Source organism: Anser cygnoides, chromosome 26 (assembly GCF_040182565.1).
Source record: "Anser cygnoides isolate HZ-2024a breed goose chromosome 26, Taihu_goose_T2T_genome, whole genome shotgun sequence".
In the NCBI taxonomy this organism is placed as follows: domain Eukaryota; kingdom Metazoa; phylum Chordata; class Aves; order Anseriformes; family Anatidae; genus Anser; species Anser cygnoides.
Genome location: NC_089898.1, coordinates 4878861 through 4900559, shown reverse-complemented (window position 1 = coordinate 4900559; position 21699 = coordinate 4878861). Strand labels below are relative to the sequence as shown.

Sequence of the window (21699 nt, the reverse complement as noted above, 5' to 3'; positions counted from 1 at the left end):
CCTGACAGCTCGCTCTGCCTTAATTAACTCTGCTAATGAACTTTTTGGAGCTGGCAGCGATGTGCAGCAAAGCCAAAGGCGCAGAACTACTCGAGTTACATGTTGAATTCCTCAGCCTCGCTGTTGAGCCCTCTCAGGGAAAAAGGAGGTGGAAAACAGCCCCGACAGCTCCTGCTTTCACCCCATTTCAACCCCACAAACCCCGCAGCGCAGAGGAAGAGGTGGGGCTCCACATTTATTCCAGCTGCTGCAGCCGCGCTGTGCTCCTGCACGCAGCTCCGCTCTAAAAAACACTGTACAAAGCTTCGTCATCATAAAAAAAAAAACACAAAACACACGGCACCACGCCTACGGAGGGGACATGAGCGCTACCACGGCTCGGGTTTGGGCGCTGTCCTCAGATCCTCACCGGGGACCGGCGCAGCCCCACGCTAATCGGAGTCGCTGTCGCTCTCCGCTTCTTTCACGTCCACGCTGAACTTGTACTCCTGGTCGCAGCCCATGTAGGCGTCGCTCATGAAGTACAGCGTGTAGTTGTGCGTCCCCGTGGCCGGGGCCACGAAATCCAGCTTCACCTAGGCAGCGAGGAAGAGCCCGTGTTGGGGCTGCGGGGGGCAGAGGGCGGCCGCGGGGGCGGCCGGAGCCGTGTGGTGCCCAGCCCCGCTCACCTTGGCTTTCTGCTGCAGCGTCAGGCGCTTGATGGAGATGAGGCTGTTGGACTTGGAGTCGCCGATCACCACCCACCAGCCCTCCTCGCGTTTCTGCCGGGGAAGAGAAGAGTTAAGGGGTGCCGGGGGGACGATCCCCAGCCTGGCTTACCGCCTGCAGGCCTGGCACGCACCTGGGGGAAGAGGGGAGCGATGACGGGGCCGGTGACCTCCTCCTCACGCTCCAGCTGCACCAGCACCACCACGGGCCCCCCGCTGCGCGGAGAGAAGCAAGGGACACGGTCAGGGCACCCCCTGGGCTGACGCAGCGCCGAGCGGCCACGCCACCCTCCCCGCCTCACCTTCGGATGCTTTCCTTCTCCACCACCTCGTAGGAGAGCTCGATGTTGGGGTAGCGGTTGCAGAAGCGGGCGACGTCGGCGATCTGGGCGTCGGAGAGCTGCAGCAGCGCGTTGCGGTCCTCGTCCTCCATCTCCATGATGTCGAAGACGCTCTCGACCCCCTGCGACAAAGCGGCTTTCAGCCCTGCCGTTACCCCACGATCCTCGCGCTCCCGTCGCACCGTTCCCTCTTCCCAGCACGGCGCCTTCCCCAGGGCCAGGCAGGGGTTTTTACCTTATCCGTGCAGCGCTTGATGTGCTCCGAGGTGAAGTGAGGCAGCTGCTTGAGGTAGGAGTCCTTGGACCACATGGCCTGGGTCACCATTTGCGCCAGCTCCATGGCGGCCAGCGCGGGGCTGAGCCAGCCGTTGCTGGACAGCACGTCCACGCACGCTTGGATCAGCCGGATCGCCTGGGGGCGAGGGACGGGGACGGGTGAGAAGGCAGCGCCGAGCCACGGGCAGCGCGGGCGGGACCCCCCCCGCCTCGCTGTACCTTGCTGAGGATCTCCTCGGTGTCCGACTGCAGCTCGGCGCTCAGCTGCATGCGCGACAAGTGCGCCTGCAGCAGGAGGTTGGTCTTGACGTGGGGGTCGTTGAATTTGGGGTTGGTCAGCTTGTGGGGAACCTTCTGGGCCAGCTACGGAGGGAAACGATAAATCTTTAACCCTACAGAGCAGAAAATGCAGGCGGCCCTCCTCGCTGCGGCCCCGCAGGACGCGTCTGTCCCCTCCAGATCTGAGTCGCTCCCAGGTCGGCGCGGAGGCGCTGCCACTCACCTGCCGCAGCAGGTTGTCCTCGTGGTGCCTGATGGGGATGTTCTCGTACTCGGCAGCATTCGAGATGATTTCAATCAGCCCCCGCACCTTGGTTTTGGCGTTGAGGGACATGCTGAAGAGCTCTGGGGAAGACAGAAAAACCAAGCGGTCAGGAAAAAGCAGGCGGCGTTCACCACCGCGATACAAGAGACGCCTTCAGGCAGACAACACCCAGCCTCACGCTGAAGGAGGGAGGTTTATGCAACCACCTACGTGTGCGGAGCTTCCTCTACGATTACCACAGAACAGGGAGAATGCAGGGAGAGGACGGAGAGCTGGAGCACCAGCAAGCGCTCGTGTACGCCGCCTACCCCTGGCAGAGCCCTTACCGATGGTGGTGTAGTTAATGTAGTAATAGGCTGCGATCATCCCCAGGTTCAGCGGGGCCACGTCCATCTCGTCCTCGATGCTGATGCACTTGGACTGCTCCAGGTCGCTGAGGGTCTGCTCCACCAGCTCGGAGAGGTGATCGGAGAGGTGCCTGTGGGACACGCCTGCGGGTACAGCACCATCGCAGCGAGGCTCAGAAATTCCCCAGGATGGAGAAAAGCTGCTCTTGTGGAAGCAGAGCCCCCAAGCAGAGGGTCCCCGGTGTCCTCCCTCAACTCCCCCACCCCGTATCCCCGGGGCAGAGCCCTCCGCTCACCCTGCAGGTTGTAGTAGTTCGGGTTCTGGGTCATCCTGCGGTACAGGAAGGTCCACGTGAGGTAATCCACCGCATCCTGCTTGTTTTCTATCGTCTTGGTGACAATCTCGGCGTTGAAGTGGTCGTGCATGCAGTGGTCCAAGTGCGACTCCACAGGCAGGGGCTCGTAGAGGAATTTCTTGAAGAAATCCTAAAGTAGGGCAGAGGTAGAGTGGAGGGGATAAATAAACCCAGCTCCTCCAGTATCCCAGAGCACCTCCCAGGCTGCAGGGTGCTCAGTGAGGGCTGCATCGGCCTGCCCAAAGCTGGCAGGAGAACGTCCCAGACAGGAGATGGCCATTTGCAGGCCAGAAGCGGTGCCTGGCTCCTCACCCACCTTCTTGGACCCCTGGCACATGATGACACAACGGCCCTCGTCGTCCTGCAGCGGGCGGTTAGCGTGGCCCACCATCTGCAGCACGTCGTAGATGGGGTAATCCACGTACCTGGGACACACAGAGGATCGCTTTCATGAAGCGTGGCTGCTCCACAGAAAGCCACCGGGGCCTCAGACCCTGCAAGGACAGGGACGAAGCCCTTAGGGTTCAGGGCCGCATTCCCTCGTGCCTGCCCTCCACACTCACGCGTGGATCTTGCCGTTGTAGTACTGCGTGTCCATGATGATCACCAGGTGCGCGGCGATGTTCATACCCCAGCAGAGGCTGCGGGAGGCAACCATCACCTGCACTGCACCTGCAAGGCATGGGGAGAGCAGTCAGCCCATGCCAGAGCCCCTTTTTGGGTCAGACATCTTGCAGAGAAAGATGTGGAGGTTCTGCACTTGCACAGACAGCCCTCAGCGTACAGGGAGGCCCAGAAGAGAAGGTGGAGTTTAAGATCACAGCCTTTTGGGACCAGGGAGGCAGAGAGATTTGGGCAGGCTCTTATCTCCAGCCCAAAAACTGCAGGCACCGCCAAGCTTCGGGGAAAAGGGTTTAGGGGAAGAACAGCCGGTGCGGCCCCTTCCCACCCCCTCACCAGAGCTGAAAAGCTGCTCCACCACTCGCCGCTCCATGGCCGTCAGCCCCTCGTGCAGGTAGCCCACCCCGTTCACGAGGGTCTCCTTCAGGGTGTTGTCATTCAGCTTGTCCAGGTACGGCACCAGATCCTTCTCCGCGCAGTGCAGGAACCTGCCGGAGGTGGGGAGTAAAGAGACCGCTGCCGGGCGCAGCGAGCCTGTCCCTGTCCCCTCCGGTCACAGCAGGTGCCCGAGTGACATCTGATGACACCAACCGATGGGAAAACCCTCCCCCAGCCCAGTGAAACAGCCAAAATCCTGCCCCTGCCTCAGGCAGAGGAGGGACAAAGGCCCTGCACCGAATCCCACGTGGCCACGGCACCGCTACCTTTGTCTCTGGACGTCCGAGGCGCAGGTGGTGAGGATGTTGATGGCCGTGAGACGCGTCTGCTTGCGGGACGGGACAAAGACGATGACAGGCTTCTTGGGAGAGTGCTTCATGATGGCGTGGTAGACGGGCTTGGCCATGGAGAGCAGGCGAGTCTGCGTGTGGCTGATGTTGAAGCCCTGCAGGGGAGAGGAGCAGGCAGCGATGCTGTCTGGAGAGCAGGCGGAAGGGAAGGGAAAAGGGAAAAAGGCGACGGGGTCGTCAAAGCCCTACCTGGATGTGCAGCTCCAGCGGCACGGGGCGGACGTTGGGGTGGAAGTTGAAGGTGGAGGTGGCACTGCAGCCCAGCCAGTGCGCCACGTCCTTGGCGTTGGACAGGGACGAGCTGAGGGCCACGATGCGGATGGGCCGCTCGATCTGCGAGGAGATGTAGCGCATCCGGGAGCAGATGACCTCCAGCACGGGCTGCGGGTGGGACGGGGCAGGTTGCAGCAGGAGCAGGAGGGAAGCGCCGAGCCCCCCTCCTGGGTGAGCTCCGGGCACTTCAGCCCAAGCCCCCTCACCCAGCTACAGCCATGGAGACCCCGGAGGACACCGCTCCTGAGCTTCCCAAGGGACCTGGGGCTCCTGTCCCAGCCCATCCCACAGCTCGGGGAAAAATCCCAGCAGGAAAAGCTGACCTCAGGCCAGACGTTAAGAGGGAGCAGCCAGCCACCCCCCTGCAGCTTTACAACATCTCCGAGACCGACACGATGACGAGCGCCACTCCAACGACTCGCACCCTCCTCCCCACCCAGCCGTACCCCGTTCTCGCCCCCGATGAGGTGCACTTCGTCCACGATGAAGAGGTTGACGTTCTGGACGTTCTTACGTTGCTTCCAGCGCCGGGACAGGATGTCCCATTTCTCAGGAGTGCTGATGATGATGTTCCCTTTGCCCAGCAGCTTCAGGTCGGTGCTGGTCTCCCCCGTCAGCAAGACCACCTTCTTATTGAGGCGCTCCTGGAACTTTTCATACCAGTCCATGAAGACCTGCCAAAACGCAGGGGATGCTGCTGTCAGTCTCACATGAGGGTAAGTTGTACCGAGTCCTTGGGGCGAGACACGTGCAGCTGCCAACGTCAGCACGTCGGCAGTGGGGCGGTGTTTCTTTGCTCCCTCAGACATCAGCAGACCGCAGCTAACCACAAGCCTCAGGAACCATCCAGAGGGATGTGGCAGCTCGGAAGGGATGGGGAAAGTGGAACGGGAGAAGAGGAAATAAACCTAAGCTGGAGCAAGGTTCCAGTAGTCCTCGGGACGCGGGGCTCACCTGCTCTGCCAGGGCCTCCATGGGGGTGATATATACGCAGCGCCCCTCCGAGTTCTGGAGCAACATCCTCAGGATGGCAAATTCGGCACAAATGGTCTTCCCGCTTCCCGTGGGGGCGCCCACAAACACGTTGTCGTCGCTGTTATAAACGGTGTTAAACACTGGGGGCAGACGGACAAGACAGAAGAGAGCAGCTTAACGTCATCTCGTAGGCTTTCCACCAGAGCTCCAGGAACAGGCAAGGATAACACAGCCCGGACCCAGCCCGCACAAGGAGGAGCTGGAGGAAAGGCTGGGTAAGAGTTTTAGCCCAGGATCCGCTGAACAGAGCGCTCCGTCACAGTACCTCCTAAGTGTGAACTCCCTATTTCCCTATTCAGGCTATGCCCAGGAAGATGAACACGGGCACAGCAGCTTTGCTTCACGCCCAGCCCCGTCCCTACAAGCAGCACAGAGGGAAAAGTTTGGAGCCACCTGGCTCTGCGAGGCTGAGCAGCGGCGTCAGCACGGGCACAGCTCCCAGGAGCAAACCTGCTGCTGCCAGGCAGCCCCAGACAGGCTGCTTGATGTACGTGAGGAATGTATTAAAGATACCCTGGCCCATGGAGAAAAATTTCAAGCTATCAAGCCTCTAAGGCTAGGGGAGGCAGAAGGGATACTTTTTTTTTCCAGAGGAGTTCCTCACGTTACATGACTACGCCTCACAAAAGCAAGGGTACGGGACTGTGAATGCCAAAAAAGCCAGACCCCACTGACAGGCAGTTCAGAGGAGGTGAGCAGAGCTGGTACCCACCCTGAGTCTGGATAGGGTTGAAGAAAGGGAACTTGTCCTGGTAGAGGCTCTCGAAGGCGCTGTTTCGCAGAGCGGACACGGGCAGGGGCTGCAGATCCAGCAGCTCAGTCGGAGGAGGGTATTTTTCAGGGAGGATCAGGTGGCGGAAGGAAACGGGCAGCTGGGTCTCGCAAGCTGTCAGGCACACACAGCATTTTTACCTTAGAGAGCACTCCAGGGCTTTCATCTCTGAGCTGCGCCTCCCAAGGGGATCCCCAGCCCTCCTGCCGCTTGGAGGGCAGAAATCTTTCCCCTCACACAGCCCCAGGAGAGGTCCCAAAGCATCCTCAGATCCCAGGAAGAAGCAGGGGGCTGGCGGGGTGAGACTTACAGAGCCAGCGGTCGGAGACCACGCGGATGAAGTACTGCGGGGGCAAGGGCTCAAACACGGGCACAAAGAAGGTGACGAGGTGCTCGTCCTGCGCGTACTTGGCTTTCAGCAGGAAGTACTCGTGGTGCAGGATCACTTCGCTGTCCACGTCCTCCACCAGGATCCAGAAAGCTTCAGATGAGCCATGCACCTAAGCAAGAGCAGCCGTTACCTTCCTGCCAGGGCCCAGTTCTCCCTTCTGGACCTCCAGGAACTGCTCAGCAGCTCTCCCGCAGCAATCCTGCCCCACAAGTGCCCTCGTACCCGCCCGCAGCGTGGCAGTTAGCCTGGTGGTACGTAGCTGCCCCCCCTTAATGAGGGTGGCTCATCCCCTGCGCACAGCTCACCTTCTCATCCCACTGGAAGTCAGGGGCGATAGTAAGCTCCACCTTCAGGGTGGAGCGGGTAATGGGCTGCAGGTGGACAGAGAGCTCCAGCTTAGGGAACAGATGGACGTATTTGTGGATTGTCTTGCCCATCTTGGGCATCCGGATCAGTTCCCCTGCAACAGAAAGGCACTGCTGTCAGGACAGACAACGGGCTGACCGGCAGCTCCCAGACCGAGCTGCATTCACAGTATCTGCAAGCCAAGCACAGCTGGAAGGGCAAAGCTTCAGCCTTCCTCAGGCTGTACCCAGACCCCGTGGTTCTGCCTCTTCAGATGGGACCAAACACCCCAACCTCTGTGCCAAAACCTGGCAGAGGGGGGAACAAAGAGGCAGACCCCTCTCCCTGCCGCATTTGCCCCACGCCTCAGTACCGATTTCGTTGTGGTTCAGGTCGTAGAGCCGTTCAAACGGGAAGTTCTTCTTCTCGATTTTCTTCACCACTTCTTCGGGCAGTTTCTTGAACTGGCGCAAAGGACACATGGACTGCCACCTGCGAGGACACCGCAGGGTGAGGCGAGCAAAGAAACAGGGTGAGACGAGCAAAGAAACAGACGCAGCCTTCAGAGCATCAGTTCCCCCTGCTGCCAGGAACCAGCCCGCAGCCAGACACACGTGGTAGGTGGCAGCTTTACACCCTGGCAATCACAAAGCCTAGCCGTGCTGGAGAACCTCATCCTGTGCCAGAGGTGCCCGGCCTGCAATCAGGAAATACCTCCGAGGTGTTCTCACTTACATGCGTTTGTCAATCATCTTGCAGAGGTTGAGGGTCTTGTCGGTGAGCTGCGCCCAGCCCCGGTTCAGGACTATCTCGAAGATGGCACGCATCAGCCGCCCCGCAGACTGCGGGAACAGAGAGCAGCTCTCAGCGCGTGGCTGGGATCGTCCCGGTAACATTTCCTCCTCTCTACCCATTTTCCTGCCCAGCCACGCGATGGTTTGAGCTCAGGTCCTTCATCCCAAACGCCCACAGGAGGAGCAATTACTCGACTCCCAGCCCTGGCAACCTGGCACTTGTGGAAGAACAACAAGGCTACGCTGCAGTCCTCCAGCACTGAATTATCTCAGGATTTTGATTACAAATTGAAGACTCCAATGAAGATCTAATTCCCATGTTGACAGGAGTTAGACCTCCTTACCACTCAGCTCTGGTTACTTTCAAAGCCATCTACGAACACAAACTAAATCCCTGGGGTGCAAATTGTTGCCCCTCTTAGCAGGAAGACTATGACGTGGCTGGGCTGCAAACACCTAGGAGGAGATGGAGAGGCCCCAGCCACGTTTCCCCACTCACCTGGGTAACGTATACCATGTCTGCCATGAGAGCAAAGCCTTCCAGCTTCAGCTGCGAGATGAAGGCCTGGAGGAGCACGTTGATCTGGGGAGCAGAACACAGAGGGTCTCAGTGTCAGCTGGGTCTCCCCCGCACCAGCACCTGGCCCCAGAAGGTTCTGACACACGGCAGGACAGAAGGGGTCAGCGGGGCTGAGTGCCCTTCACTGCAGGACAGCGAGCCCAACCAGAGCAGCGTCTGCAGCTCTTTGGGCATCTCTGACGTGTGATCCGGGACACCCCACGGCGGGAAGAGAACAGAAAGCTCTCCATGAGCAGCAGACCATGGCAGCATTTGGCCCAGCAGCTCTCACAAGGATCACCCCTCCCTCAAAAGACGGGCATAGAAGCCCCCTCCCAGGCAGGCAGGGCTCACCTTGGCACTGGGCTCCTCGATGCTCTCCTTCACTGGGATTGGAACTCGCTCCAGCAGCTTCTGGAGCTCCAGCTTCTCCTCCTGCAGAAACCCAGCGGAGGAGAGATGAGAACAGCCCCGCACAGGACAAGCTCTGCATCATCCCCTGCAGCACGACGACCAACAGCCCCAGGGCTGCATCAATCGGATGGGTTTGTGGCTCCATACCTCCCTCACGGTGATGTTCCTGAACTCGGAGGACAGCGAGAAGACCCGGAACAGTTCGATTTCACTCAGGGTGGGCTTCAGGAGCTGATTGTAAGTTTGCATCGTCTCGTTGGTGATGTAGTAGTGGCTGGCAATGCGGCCCAGCTCTGTCACCTACAGCAAGGACAAGCCAGAGTGAAGAAGCAGACAGACACAAACAGCAGATACTGAACAGCAGGGGAGACACTGCCAGACAAGCCAAGTATAAACTCTCAGGCTACAAATCCCCCAGGAAGGCTGCTTTTCCTGGTACACGACTGCGCATCTCACACCCTCCCCTTCTCATCTCATTCCCTCTGAGGCAATGAAAACACAACAGGAGTGTGAATTTGCTTAGAAGACAGCAGCAAACACACAGCAATGAGACCGGGTTTCACACTGGCTCTCTCTGTGCCAGCAAACAGCTCCCTGGAACCACAGGCATGCACAAAGGCAGGTCTGAATGAGGCAGCCCTCCCTGGGGGTTGTATTTCACCAGCGAGATGCCTCTTGCATCCTTTCTCTCAGCCAGAGGACACTCCTGAACAGCTCTGCCTGTCCACAGCGCCTTTCCCTGGTCCTGTCTCACCTGGAAGTTCCCCGTCTTCTTGTCGTACTTCACCAGGTTGTTCTTGTCCAACATGAGGGCTGCGGTGTGGACCAGGTCCAGGCGGCGCTGGTCCAGCAGCGGATCTCCCTTCAGGTCATCGTGGGATATCCCATAGAGCGTGGGGGAGCGCAGCATGCGGATGTACAGGTAGGTGTAGCCCAGCCAATTCACTGCGTCCTGAGGGAACACCAACGCACCGTCAGAGCTGCCAAACACCTTCCCAAGCAGCAAGGACGACGTGCCAGCGCCAAGCCCGGTACTCCCAGCACTGGTGTAGGACGCAGCGGGCTAAGCCCGGCTGAAACTTGCTGGGTCAAGATCAGACCGGAGCTCAGAAGCCCAACAGTGCAATACACGACTCCTCTCCACCATCAGAAGAATCTTAAGGAGTTATGAAACAAGAAAACCCACCCTCTACACACAGTTTCTTCCCCCCAGTGTCCTTATCCACAGGGAGAACTCTGTCTGCGCTGAATTACAGAAGCAGTTACCCGTTCCCCTGACAGACCAGTCAGCCTTACAGCTTGGCATTTCTCATGGCTGCCCTTCCAGATCTCTTAAAAATCTCCATTACATTTGCTCCCTGGGCACTGAGGAAATAGGCCGCAAGATCCTTTACTGCCCTACAGTGACATTGCTTTTCCCCAGCACGGACCATCCATCGCCTGCCACAATTCCAGCCGGCTCTCTGGGTGCAACTAGGGGCGCATGTACCCAGAGAAGGCAAAGACTCGTGCTCACCTTCGCGTTCTGGACGTTCCCGAGCACAGTCTCTGCATTCAGCATGTCTGGGAGCTTCGACACCATCTGACTTTCAATGGGGAGCTGCTGGTTGAGCAGGGACAGGTAATACTGCAGCTCGCCGTGGGATGTGATGAGGATCCCCTCACCTTTGGTATCGTACTGAGGCCTCCCAGCACGCCCCAGCATCTGAGGAATGAGAAAGTGAGGTCAGCAAAAGATAAGAGCTTTTAGCTTGGCAGTTTCTCCTTGCTGCTGTGACCTGGGGCTTTACGTCCAGATTGCTCAGCCTGCTGTTACTTCTAGTTGGCAGGAGTCACACATAAATATCTCAGATGTGTCTGGGCAAGATAATGGGAGAGGAATCATTTGTCTTCTCCGCTCCCGATCTGTTTCTCCTGTGCCCTCACAGCAGGGCAGCTCCCAGAACAGCTGAGAGTCTGGCAGTACAGAACAGGGAGCCACTGCACGGAGAAAGTACAGAAGCAGACCTCGAATGCACCTCAGCAGGAAAGGAACAATCCAGCCCCGGGGCACAGCAGCATCGCTGGTAGCAGAACTTCACCTGCAGGATGTCCAGAGCGCCCAGCTCAGTCCAGCGCCCCTTCTCAGGGCTGTACACCTGCGTCCCTTTGATGATGACCGTGTGAGCGGGGAGGTTCACCCCCCAGGCCAGCGTTGCTGTGGACACCAGAACCTGTAGGAGCAGCAACAGTGATCAGCAAAACCAGCTAGGAGCCCCTTCCTAGTGTAAGAAAGATCCTAAACGTCAGACAGGCACAACAGGGACAAGGGCTGGGAGCTGTGATTGTCTCAACAGTTCAGCAGAGGAAGGTCAGACAGACAGCAGGACTTGGATCTTCACCCAAATTTGCCAGCTGACTGCACGACTCTGGGAAATGACCCTGGGAAAACCCTTTGCCTATCACTGGTTTGCCTACCACTTTGCAACGCAGACACACTGAGAAGTTCAGTGTGCAGGAGCGCCCCAGCACATCGCTATTTCCCACCAGAACCTCCTATTTTGCTGAACAAGTTTTCCCAGCTGAGAAGCAGAAGCATTCAAATTTACTTTCCTCAGAGTTCACCCAATTGGTGAAGTTCTTTGGGTAACAGGTCTCGCCCCATGCTGAACTCCTGCTTTTTTGAAGCAGCTGGTTTCCTACTGAGCTGTTACATCCTTGTAAAAATCAGATAAAACTCAGTGCCTGGTCTCACAGGATGAAACTGGTAAGGAGACAGCCTGCTCTGGGACAGACCCCTAGCTTTACACACTCGTCTGGGTCTAGGGGAGATTTTGCCCTCTCCATTCCTGTCTATGTGCTTTTAATTTCTGTCCTGTCAAGGCTCTTTTCAACGGGCATTGATTCTCTTGATTTTGCACAAAGGGCTATTGGAAAAAACGCTTTGAGCAATTCTTGTGAAGGACCTTACCCGAACAACCGTGCCTGGAGGAAGCAGCAGCTCCTCCTGGGAAGCGGGGCTCACCTGGATGTGCTTGTCAGCAAACAGATCCTCCACCAACGTCCGGTCCACTCGCGTCATCCCAGCGTGGTGGATGGCAAAGCCGTATGGCAGAAGGTCCTTCAGCTCCAGGTTCTGCGGCAAAAACACAACCAGCGTGAGGGTTTCTGAGCCAAGGAGCACCGGGGAGAACAGCAGCGACAGAAGGCAGCGTGTGGCCTAGAGGGCTGCAAATCTGTGCAACTGGAAGCAGCTTTGTACCTGCTCTTCTGCTCTCGCTGTGTCAGAGCAGCCCTGACCACGCAATTACCTTGCACTGCTCAGCTTCTGTCCTCAGGACCTCGGTGGAGGCCGAGCCCTCCCGCAGGAAGAGGCCCAGGGTATCTTTCTCCAGACACATGTCCCTGATGGCCCGGGCAGTCTTTCCAGTCTCCTTCCTGGAGTGAACGAACACCAGCACCTGTCAACCAAGCACACGGCACCGCTGCTGAGAGACAAATCACTGCTGCAGCTGGCAAAGATTCTTGACCCAAGCTGCTCTTTGTGCTCACGATGGGAAGTTTAACAGATTTAGTGTTAGTCCAGCTGCCCAGTGAGCCACGCTACTGCAGCTAGCGCACAGCCAACAGGGCTCCTGATCTAAGAGGGCAGCACCACAAAAACCCCCTCAAATAGAAGCGGACAGGTCATACATTAATCAGACAGCTGGCATGGAGAAGAGAAGTTTGTGTTCCTTCCCCTCTCAGCTGCCATCAACCACTCCAACCTACCCTCTTCTCCTCAGCAGCACTGCTGCAGCTACAGCAACCTGAAGAAGCCTCAGCACCATGGTTAAGTGCGTCAGGAACAACAAAATAAAGTATCAAACCTGGTTCTTTCCAGCATGCTCCATAATCTTTTCGTAAACAATCTCATTCATTATCTGGAAGCGCTTGATGGCTTTCTTCTCCGTGATACCCACGTAGGTCTGCTCCAGGGGCACCGGTCGGAAGCTGTCAGAAGAAAACCCAAGACCATAAACGAGCAGAAGGGAGAAACGCTGACACGAAGGTCCGGTCAAGAGGCAATTCTTCAGCCACACCACTTCCTCTACACAGATCCTGTATTTCGTGTTACTGAGGTCAATACACTTCCTCGTGCCTCAGCTTACTCTAAGATTTGATGGCTCTGGTTCTGCCCTGTTAAATGCCGCAGTAAGGACAGCAACACTTGTTCTTATTTCACGGAATCCACTTGCTATGCACACATTCAGGGAGCAAAAATGGTGTTTCAGAACTCCCACAATATTACTCCAGGCTTCCTCCAAACAGCTTCTGCAGCACACGGGTACAGCAGAGTTTATCTGCCTCCTCTAACGCGTTTTCTGGCAAGTACACCGCAGAAACCCTGATGCACGTTCTGAGGCTGTATTTAACTGCTCTAGTCCTGAACGGGCGATTTCTGGCACATCTAAGAGCAAACAAACACAGGGCTAAGCCAGGCTAAAGGCCCGGTAAGACCCTGGCATCATCTGGCAGATACACACAGCTGCCTCCACAGGAGGCCGGCCTTTCCCACCTCTCAACAGCTACCCGCAGTCAGAGCAAAACCTCGCCCAGCCTTCCACAGTACCTGTTATCAAAATAGAAGAGGCCCTTGGCGGGGTCCACGCGGAGGAACGTAGCCACGTCCTCATAGTTGGGGAGGGTGGCGCTCAAGCCGACAAGCCTCACGTCCTCCTGCGTCATCTCGATGTTGCGGATGGCTCTGGCTACCAGCGACTCCAGGACGGGCCCTCGGTCATCGTGCAGCAGGTGGATCTCATCCTAAAGAGGGGAAACGACAAGAGTTCCACCCCTGTTCCAGACTGGCTCTATTTACCTCTTTGGTTTTTCTTTCCTAGCAGACCTGCTTGCATGGACTCAAGCAGGCTCATCCCCACAGCCCAAAACCCAAGTCCACAGCCAAGCATCGGAGACATTTTCAGCTGCCAACGCGCTGAAAAGCCGCGTGCTCGGGGCTTTGCGGTGCTCACCAGGATGACGAGCCGCACCAGCTGGGTGTAGGTGCGCTCCCCTCCCTTGCGCGTGATGATGTCCCACTTTTCTGGGGTGCAGACGATGATCTGCGTGGCGCTGATCTCCTCCTTGCACAGCTGGTGGTCCCCCGTCAGCTCCGCCACGTTGATGCCGTACGTCGCCAGGCGCTAGGAGGAACCCGCAGGCTGTTAGGCTGGATCAAGACGCGTTCCCCAGGGCGGCGTTAGAGCAGCACGGCCCCGAGACACTCGCTGACAGCTTTATAGGATTCTATAGGATTCTATTTTATAGGATTTTATAGCCCAGGCTGCTATCTAGTGCCTGTATCAACACACCCTGAGAGCCTACTGAACACAGACTACACAGAGATTAAAGGAACAATCCAACTCATTTTCTCCCAGAAAGCTTCTGCCAGACCTTCTATCCTTCTGCAAGCGTAACATAAAGTCACCGCAACAAAGCTCCTCTTCCCCAACCTCCAGTTCCAGCAGGGCGGGCCCAAACCTCTCCTTACCTTCCCAAAGCTGCCCACCATCTCCTGCACCAAGGACCTCATGGGTGCGATGTAGATGATCTTGAAGTCGTCCACGTTGATGGTCCCATCCATGTTAATGTGCTTCCCTATTTCTCGCAGCATGCACATGAGTGCCACGTTTGTCTTCCCAGCGCCCTAGATGGCAAGCAGAACCAGTCCTATCAGATTCACATCCTCTCCAGGATGAAGGTATTTCCCAGAGCGGCCACTCTTTTCTGCCTAAAAAGATCGTTCTGCCAGAGGCTAACGAAATATTTCTCTTCCCACTCCCCATCACAGGGAACCCGAGCATCGGGATCCTTACCGTGGGAGCACAGAGCAGCAGGTTCTCATCCGACTCCAGCGCTGCACGGTAGAGTTTGCTCTGAATACGGTTCAGAGTTTTAAATCCCTCAAATCCAGCCTGGGCATATTTGGGCAACTTTTCCACGGAAACCAGTTGCTGAAAAGGGAAAAAAATAATCAAACTCGATGCCTTTGTTTCAGTTCCTCGCAGGCTGCAGGGCACATGTGAGACCTCAGAGACAGGCTGGGGAGTAGCAGGGTCATATTGTCTCCAGATGGCAGAAAGAGGCGAAGCCCCGTGCCCAGCGATCACGGAGCAGGTTAGGGAGAGATCAAAGCAGGCACATGAGCCTGCCCTTGCACTCCCAACAGTGCAAGCCACAGCTGGCTGCACCATCAAAAAAGCAAATCCCCACTGTGTTCTCATGATGGAACGGATCAGCCCACATTTCCGCTGCCCAGCACTGATCAAAAGAGTTAATTTCTCACACGGGGTGCAATGCATCAGCCAGATCTCTGGCTCAGCTGCCTCACACTGCACAACGGTGAAACGCGAGCAACAGCAGAGCCGAGGGCTCAGCACAGCAGCTGAGCGGGGCAGGGGAGCCCTGAGACACAGACACCAGCATAGGACACACACCCCGTAAGTGAGAGAACGGAAACCAGGAACCCTCTGCAGCCACATGAAATCCCTCAGCTTAAAACAGTGATCCTTCAAGAAACTTGAAAGGGCGTCACAGCCATACCAAAGCCAGCTGAGTTCCAGAAAGTATCAGTGATACTGAGAGCAACTCAGTGCCAAATAAGTGGCAACAAAGCAGGTCACCGACCTCTTCAGAGCCAAAAGGCTTCGGCTTCAGGGCCGGCACGTGCACCTCCTCGTAGCCCTTGCGCTGCCTGCGGAAGGAGCCGTCGGGCAGCTGGCACCGCTTGTTGGCCATGAAGTGACTGCCCTGAGCGAACACCAGGTCCTCCAAGTCCAGCACCTGCCGGGGAGCTAGCGCCTATGAACAGCAAAGGGAGAGTGAGACGAGGAAGAGGCGAGGACTGGAGAACCCCTTCCTGCTGCTTTCGTCCCGGGACTGGAGGTAAAGCGACTGCATCCAACTGGCAAGCGCCTCTTCAGCACACGAGGGGCTTATCCTTGGAATCTTCCTGCCCATGACACTTCAAAAAGACTTTTTTGTATCTACAAAGGTCTGGGAACAGACGGCTTTGAAGAGTCTCACCTCTCCTCCTTGGTCGAGGTCCATGGTCTCCAAGTCAGTGTCCATCCGGGACTGACGAACACGCTCCCGCCGGGAGCGCTCCTCCTGCAAGGAGACCAGAACTCAGCGCTCCGCAACGCAGCGCCCGCGCGAGAGCTGCCCAGCCTCCTCCGCAGACCCGGGGCCTCTCCTGCCACACACAGCCCCGCATCCTGCCAGCCTGCACAACCTGAGTGCCCCACACCAGGACTTTTCTCAAGTGCAGGCATTCGTGTCACCAGAACCTGTGATTTTGGGCCGGAATTTTTGGTCCAGGACCTAAACTTACCTTCCAGGAGAGCACAGAAAGAGAGGCAGGGAGTGAAGGCACACAAACCTGCCCTACTAAAAGCCCAGCCCACAACATGCCAACAGCACTCCTCAGAGACACAAAACTGCCCCCCCATATCGACATAACCGTTGGGTTTTTTTTAGTTTGGTTTGGTTTTTTGATTGCCTTGTGCTTTTTTTTTAATATAACAACAAAGCAGGAATGTGATGTTACTCCAAAATAACGAAACAAACCCACACTCAGTCACGGAACTGCTATTCTCCAAAGGCCAAGCAGAGCAAATCCAGCACGGCAGTAAGCCTGTGGAACACTGCTGTGAATTGTTTCTTGGCCCACTGTGTTCAAACACCGGCGATTAGGATTTGAACGGAGGTGAGCAGAGCGTTTCATGGCAGTGAGCCTCGCACTGAGGCGGCTCAGAGGTGAAGCAGTAACGTTACAAGAAAGTTAACACTAGCACAAAGACCTGAAACTTGCATACATCAACATTTTTCCTGGAAAAGCAGCCATCTGAGCCACTTAAAATAGTAGATGATAAACACGTTGCCCTCTCAGCTGAGTCTCGGTGGTCACCTAAGCAACATTTCCCATGCTTGCGAGATCCCAGCTGAGTCAGCAGGCTCCTCTCACGCAAACAGCAAACAAAACACGCAGCTGAGTGACACGGCTCACACAGCAGCAAGGGTCCCACGGTTCCTCTGCTCGCCCAGCCTTACCCGGATGAGATCTTCCTTCTCTGTCTCGTGCAGCTGATACAAGAACTTGGACAGCTCAGGATCCGCTTCCATCTTCCCCATTATCCTTTCTTTTTCAGCTTCGCTTTGGGCACTGGCCAGCAAAGTGCAGTACAGGACTGAAGAGAGGAAATTGAGAGATGGCAGGCGGTCATAAGGCTAGAACCAGAAGGAGGGAGCAAGCGACAAGAACCCAAACTGCACAAAGCAACACGGATGGCAGTTAAAAAGCCCTGGGTGGCACTAGAAGCAGGTGTCCAAACAGAAAACCAAGGTGGCAAGGTGACGGGGAACGCCACTCACTCATCATCCGATGCTGCCGCAGCACTTTAATGAAGTCGAAGGTGTTAAAGCCCAGGAGCAGAACGAGCTGGTTCTCACATTCCCGGTCATCGCTTGCGGTCTGGCAGAAGACACGAGGAACAAGCAGTTACCTCTGCACCACGCACAACGAGAATCCCTCTTTGCACAAAGTAAAACGAGAACCGAACTCAAGTGGAAGCAAACAACAGCTACAGGCAAGACTTTTACCTGACTCAGGCTGCAGATAAAAATCCCATCCTCTGATTCCCCCCCTCCCCAGTGAGTCACGACGCCCAGCACACGAGCATCAGCACCAAAATTAGCAGGGCAACAGGCCTGGCTTACGACGATCTCCCAGCAACCACTGACAGAAAAACCAATCCCCTTGGAAGAATATTTCTCTGTGCATTACGACGACCTCTAACCTCTGCTCCAGTGCCTATCTTGTTGGCTCACGCCAATGACTGCATTTAATTGTTTAGTTTGAAGAAACGCAGTACGCGGTGTCAGGGATGCTTCCTGCCTCCCAGGGGTCCTGGCGGGATCCTGCAGAGCGGCTGGCCGCGTACCTTCAAGATCTCCAGCACTTCGTCTGCCTTCTTCTGGGAAACGATGGCGTCATCGTAGAAGCGGCTCAGCTGCCGCTGAAGCCAAAAGGCATCGATGTCTCGGGGATGCAGATCCTTCTTCTTGGAGCTCATCAGTTCGCCCGATGCCACCAGCTTGGGGGAAAAAAAAGAAAAAATACAATAAAAACGTCATTTTCCTCCAATAACAAAGCGGGCACCTGACCTCTGTGCTGCGGAATGAGTGTTTTGGGGCTCTCTCTACCCACCCAGAGGAGCCTGGGACCAGCTGCAGCCGTTTGGCTGACAGACCCCACACCCTGCCATATTACTTCTGGCCTGCACCAGACAACAGCCTTCAAGGCCGCCTTCCACCCGCCGACGAGCTTAACTCCATCCTCATCCCAAAAGGATCCCTGGCTCCCCTCCAGGCGACCCCAAATCACGTTCCACGTCCTCCTCGGTGACTCACGTTGGCTGAGAGGGTGCAGCGGACGACAGCTTCGTCTCCCTCCATGTCGTCATCAGACGCCTCGTCACGCACTTCGCCATAAATGTCCTCGTCCCCTTCCTGTTGGAAGAGGAGTTCCCGTAAGCGGCGCTCACTTACATCAAAGAGGAGCTTCTCCTTGACACAAATGAACGATCTGGCAACTCCTGCCTGAGGGGAAACTGAGCTCGTGCTTTTAACGTCAACATAAAGCTGCTGCTCAGGTAAAGGAGCGCGTGGTACAATTATTTTTGCTCTTAGAATCCTACAGAGAGGTTTTACTGGTGACTCCAGGAAGCTCACATTTGTCTCTCTTATTCTCTCAGCTTCTTCCAGAAACAATCCCAGCGAGCAGTTCTGTGAAATACTTCCAAACAGCGCATTTGAATTCATCCCTTCCTCCTGAGCTGTCAAGTTTCCCCAAGAGATCTAAATACCACCATCTGTTTTCCATCGTACTGACTCACGATAAGCCCTGGATTAGCAAGATAATCAACAAATCCTCCCAAAGCCAGGAAGCGGCATCTAAAATAATCCCTCCTCTCCTTCCTGGCAGAGAGAGCCCAGCCCGAGCCCATGCCCACTTCCCAACGTGACCGAGTGACACAGAACAAGCGCGGTCCCCGCAGCTCAACGCGAGGGGACAGCGCAGGGGCTCGGCTGCCAGGCTGCGGTGCCTCATCACTCACCTCCTCGTCAGACTCGAACTGCACGTTCACGCCGTACGTCTCGTCAATGTTGTCATCTGCAGGGAAGAGCGGAGTTAATTAAGCAGAAAATCTGGGGGCCATATGCAAGGTTCGCAGCTCCCCACACCCCACCTCTGCACGCCCAAAAGATGAAAAGAACGGCATTTGGGACTTGAAAGCTATCCAAGCGTTTTCTAGGCTGCGTGAAAACACGGCCCCTGGAACGACGCTGGGTCTGGCACTGGCTGCTGCAGGGAATTTTCTGCCAGCCCCGTCCCCGGGGCCGCAGGACGGCGCGTGCCCGTACCCATGTTCTGAATTTCCTTGTCGCCGCCGTAATCGGTGATCTTCTTGCCCAGGTTGACCAGCACGTGGTAGCGGGTGTCGTCGGTCTGTCCCAGCAGCAGGTCGATCTCCTTCCGCCTCTCCTTGTCGCGCAGCTTCTCGTTCTTCAGCACTGCCAGCACCTCGTCGGCAGCCCCACAGAGGATGTCGCGTGGCTGCGGAACGAGCAACACGACCGCGTAATGCGGGGACGTTTGATGTGGGGAGGGGTACGGTGCTGGTCCCCCTTTCTGCGCGGAGTGGTCCCACCCGTCCCGGACCTGTCCCACGTCCTCACCTGGTCTCCGAGGGCGGCCTGGATGAAGCTCAGCAGCACCTCGTAGGTCTCGCGCGTCTCCTTGGTCTTGGGCTTGTAGATGATTCCCACCATCTCGTCAATGCCCTCGGACAGCAGGGTGTAGCCCTTCATCTTGTTGATGTCGTGCCTGTCCTCGTCACGCTTCCTTCTCCTGCAAGGAGGGAGTGCCTGGGTCAGGCCCCAAGCGGGGACTTCTCCAGCCAGCACCACCACAGCATGAAGCGTGGACGTTCTGCTTGTCACCAGCAGGCAGCCCGAGCACCTTCCCCGCCATCACCGCGCACGGCGATGGATGGACGCATCCATCCCTACGGGCTCACGAGAAATCCCAGAAGCGGTGACGCCGTTTCAGTGCCCAGTGTCACCCACCGGTGAGGACTGGGATCAGGGGGCTCAAGGCACCGCTCTGACCAGCTCTGTCCCCCTGCCCTTATGTCTCGTGGGACTGTGGGAGTGAGCGATGCTCTCATCGGGCTGTTATTGGGCCCCTCACTACAAGAAGGACATCGAGGCCCTGCAGCGTGTCCAGAGAAGGGCTACGAAGCTGGGGAAGGGCCTGGAGCACAAGTCCCGTGAGGAGCGGCTGAGGGACCTGGGGGGGTTTGGTCTGGGGAAGAGGAGGCTCAGGGGAGACCTCATTGCTCTCTGCAACTGCCTGAAAGGAAGGTGTGGGGAGCTGGGGGTCGGCCTCTTCTCACGGGTAACTGTGACAGGACCAGAGGGAATGGCCTCAAGTTGTGCCAGGGGAGGTTCAGGTGGGAAATGAGGAGACATTTCTGCTCAGAAAGAGCAGTCAGGCAGTGGGACGAGTCGCCCAGGGAGGTGGGGGAGTCACTGTCCCTGGGGGTGTTCAAGGAGAGGTTGGGCCTGGTGCTCGGGGACATGGGTTGGTGGTGACAGTGGTGGCAGGGGGTGGCTGGGCCAGATGAGGAGGGCTTTCCCAGCCTTAGTGATTCTATGATTCCAAGAAAAATAAAGGAACAGATTAAGTTTTAATTTTGCACTTCACTTTTAGCTTCTTGACACGGAGCAAGCGCCTTCAAACAAAGGAAGCGTGCTGCCTGCACACCCCAAGTCGGCAGCTGTTGGCGTGCAGCCCTATGCTCAGGCCACCAAAGCATTTTCACTACAAAACCCTCAAATAGGCGTCGAATTCTCCCACGTTTACGGGACCAAAACCAACAAAGGGTGTGTTGCTTAAAGACGTGGAAGCGAGACGAACTGCCCGTAGCTTTACCACGCCGACGTGACCGGGAGGTTCCGCGGGGCTCCGCGCCCTCGTCCCCGAGCCTCCCGCTGCCCCCACTCACTTGGCGCGCCGCTCCTCCTGCATCTGGGGCTTGGTGCGCTGCGCCTTGTCCCCCATGCGGGTGCCCTCCAGCTTGCCCACCAGCGACAGCACCTCGCCCGTCGGCTCATCCCGCCGCGTCCGGTCGATGAGCGAGCGGTCGGCTTGGAGGACGAGGTTGGAGTTCTGCGGGGATGGAACGGCGCCCGGTCACCGACCCTTTACGTCACTATTCCCGTCCGGTCACCGACCCTTTACACCCTTATCCCCACCTGTTCACCCGTTTACCGACCCTTTACGTCTTTATTCCCATCCCTTTACCCATTTACTGACCCTTTATGTCCTTGTTCCCATCCCTTTACTCGTTCACCGACCCTTTATGTCCTTATTCCCATCCCTTTACCCATTTACCGACCCCTTACGCCCTTATCCCCGCCCGTTCACCCGGTCACCGACCCCTTACACCGTTATTCCCACCCATTTACCCGTTTACCGACCCTTTACGTCGCTGTTCCCACCCGGTTACCGACCCTTTACACCCTTATTCCCGTCCCACTCCCCCCAAAACCGGCCGGTGGCGGCCCCGAGCCCCTCCGCGGGGTCCGCTCCGCGTTAACGGCGCCGGTGTAACGGGGGGGGATGGAGAAGGGGCAGAGGGAGCCCCCGGTGCGGAGGGGGCCTGAGGCGGGGCGGGGAGGGAGCCCCCGGGGGCCGAAACCTGGGGCCCAGAGACCAGAGGCCGAGGCCCGGGGACCGAAACCGGGGTCCCGAGGGCCTGGGACCGGGGACCGGGGAGCGCGGCCCGGTGCCGGTGCCGGCACTCACCGCCTTGTACTCATACTGCAGGCTGCGGGCGGTCACGTCCGCCATGGTGCCGCCGGGCTGGAGGAGGCCGCGCCGCCGCCGCCGCCGTGCCCCGGTTCCCGGAACGGAACTTCCGGGGCGAGCGGAAGCGGCCCGGTCCCCGGCCCCGCCGCGTGCCAACGACCCGGAAGCGCTTCCGCTGCGCGGCGCGGCGCGGCAGGCTCTGGGACTACACCTCCCAGCATGCACCGCGGTACGCAGG

General features: G+C 57.3%; 1 protein-coding gene across 1 annotated transcript; it reads right to left on the bottom strand.

The window, feature by feature from the left end:
• Positions 1 to 224: 224 nt before the first annotated feature.
• On the bottom strand, positions 225 to 21618 carry SNRNP200 (small nuclear ribonucleoprotein U5 subunit 200). Its single transcript, XM_048054172.2, has 45 exons — positions 21459 to 21618; positions 20656 to 20819; positions 19325 to 19496; positions 19010 to 19202; positions 18703 to 18758; positions 17996 to 18094; positions 17527 to 17679; positions 16958 to 17057; positions 16637 to 16773; positions 15611 to 15694; positions 15212 to 15385; positions 14401 to 14538; positions 14076 to 14231; positions 13558 to 13728; positions 13155 to 13348; positions 12412 to 12535; positions 11854 to 12003; positions 11568 to 11678; positions 10645 to 10776; positions 10080 to 10268; positions 9318 to 9515; positions 8711 to 8863; positions 8504 to 8584; positions 8090 to 8173; positions 7532 to 7638; positions 7170 to 7288; positions 6757 to 6911; positions 6371 to 6560; positions 6001 to 6174; positions 5208 to 5368; positions 4700 to 4927; positions 4170 to 4361; positions 3897 to 4075; positions 3529 to 3680; positions 3135 to 3243; positions 2888 to 2996; positions 2512 to 2701; positions 2195 to 2359; positions 1827 to 1948; positions 1544 to 1687; positions 1284 to 1460; positions 1010 to 1170; positions 842 to 923; positions 669 to 761; positions 225 to 575 (listed from the first exon to the last, which is right to left on the bottom strand). Exons 1-45 carry the CDS (start codon positions 21501 to 21503, stop codon positions 432 to 434), a joined length of 6411 nt encoding a protein of 2136 aa, XP_047910129.1. The 5' UTR covers positions 21504 to 21618; the 3' UTR covers positions 225 to 431.
• Positions 21619 to 21699: the final 81 nt, after the last annotated feature.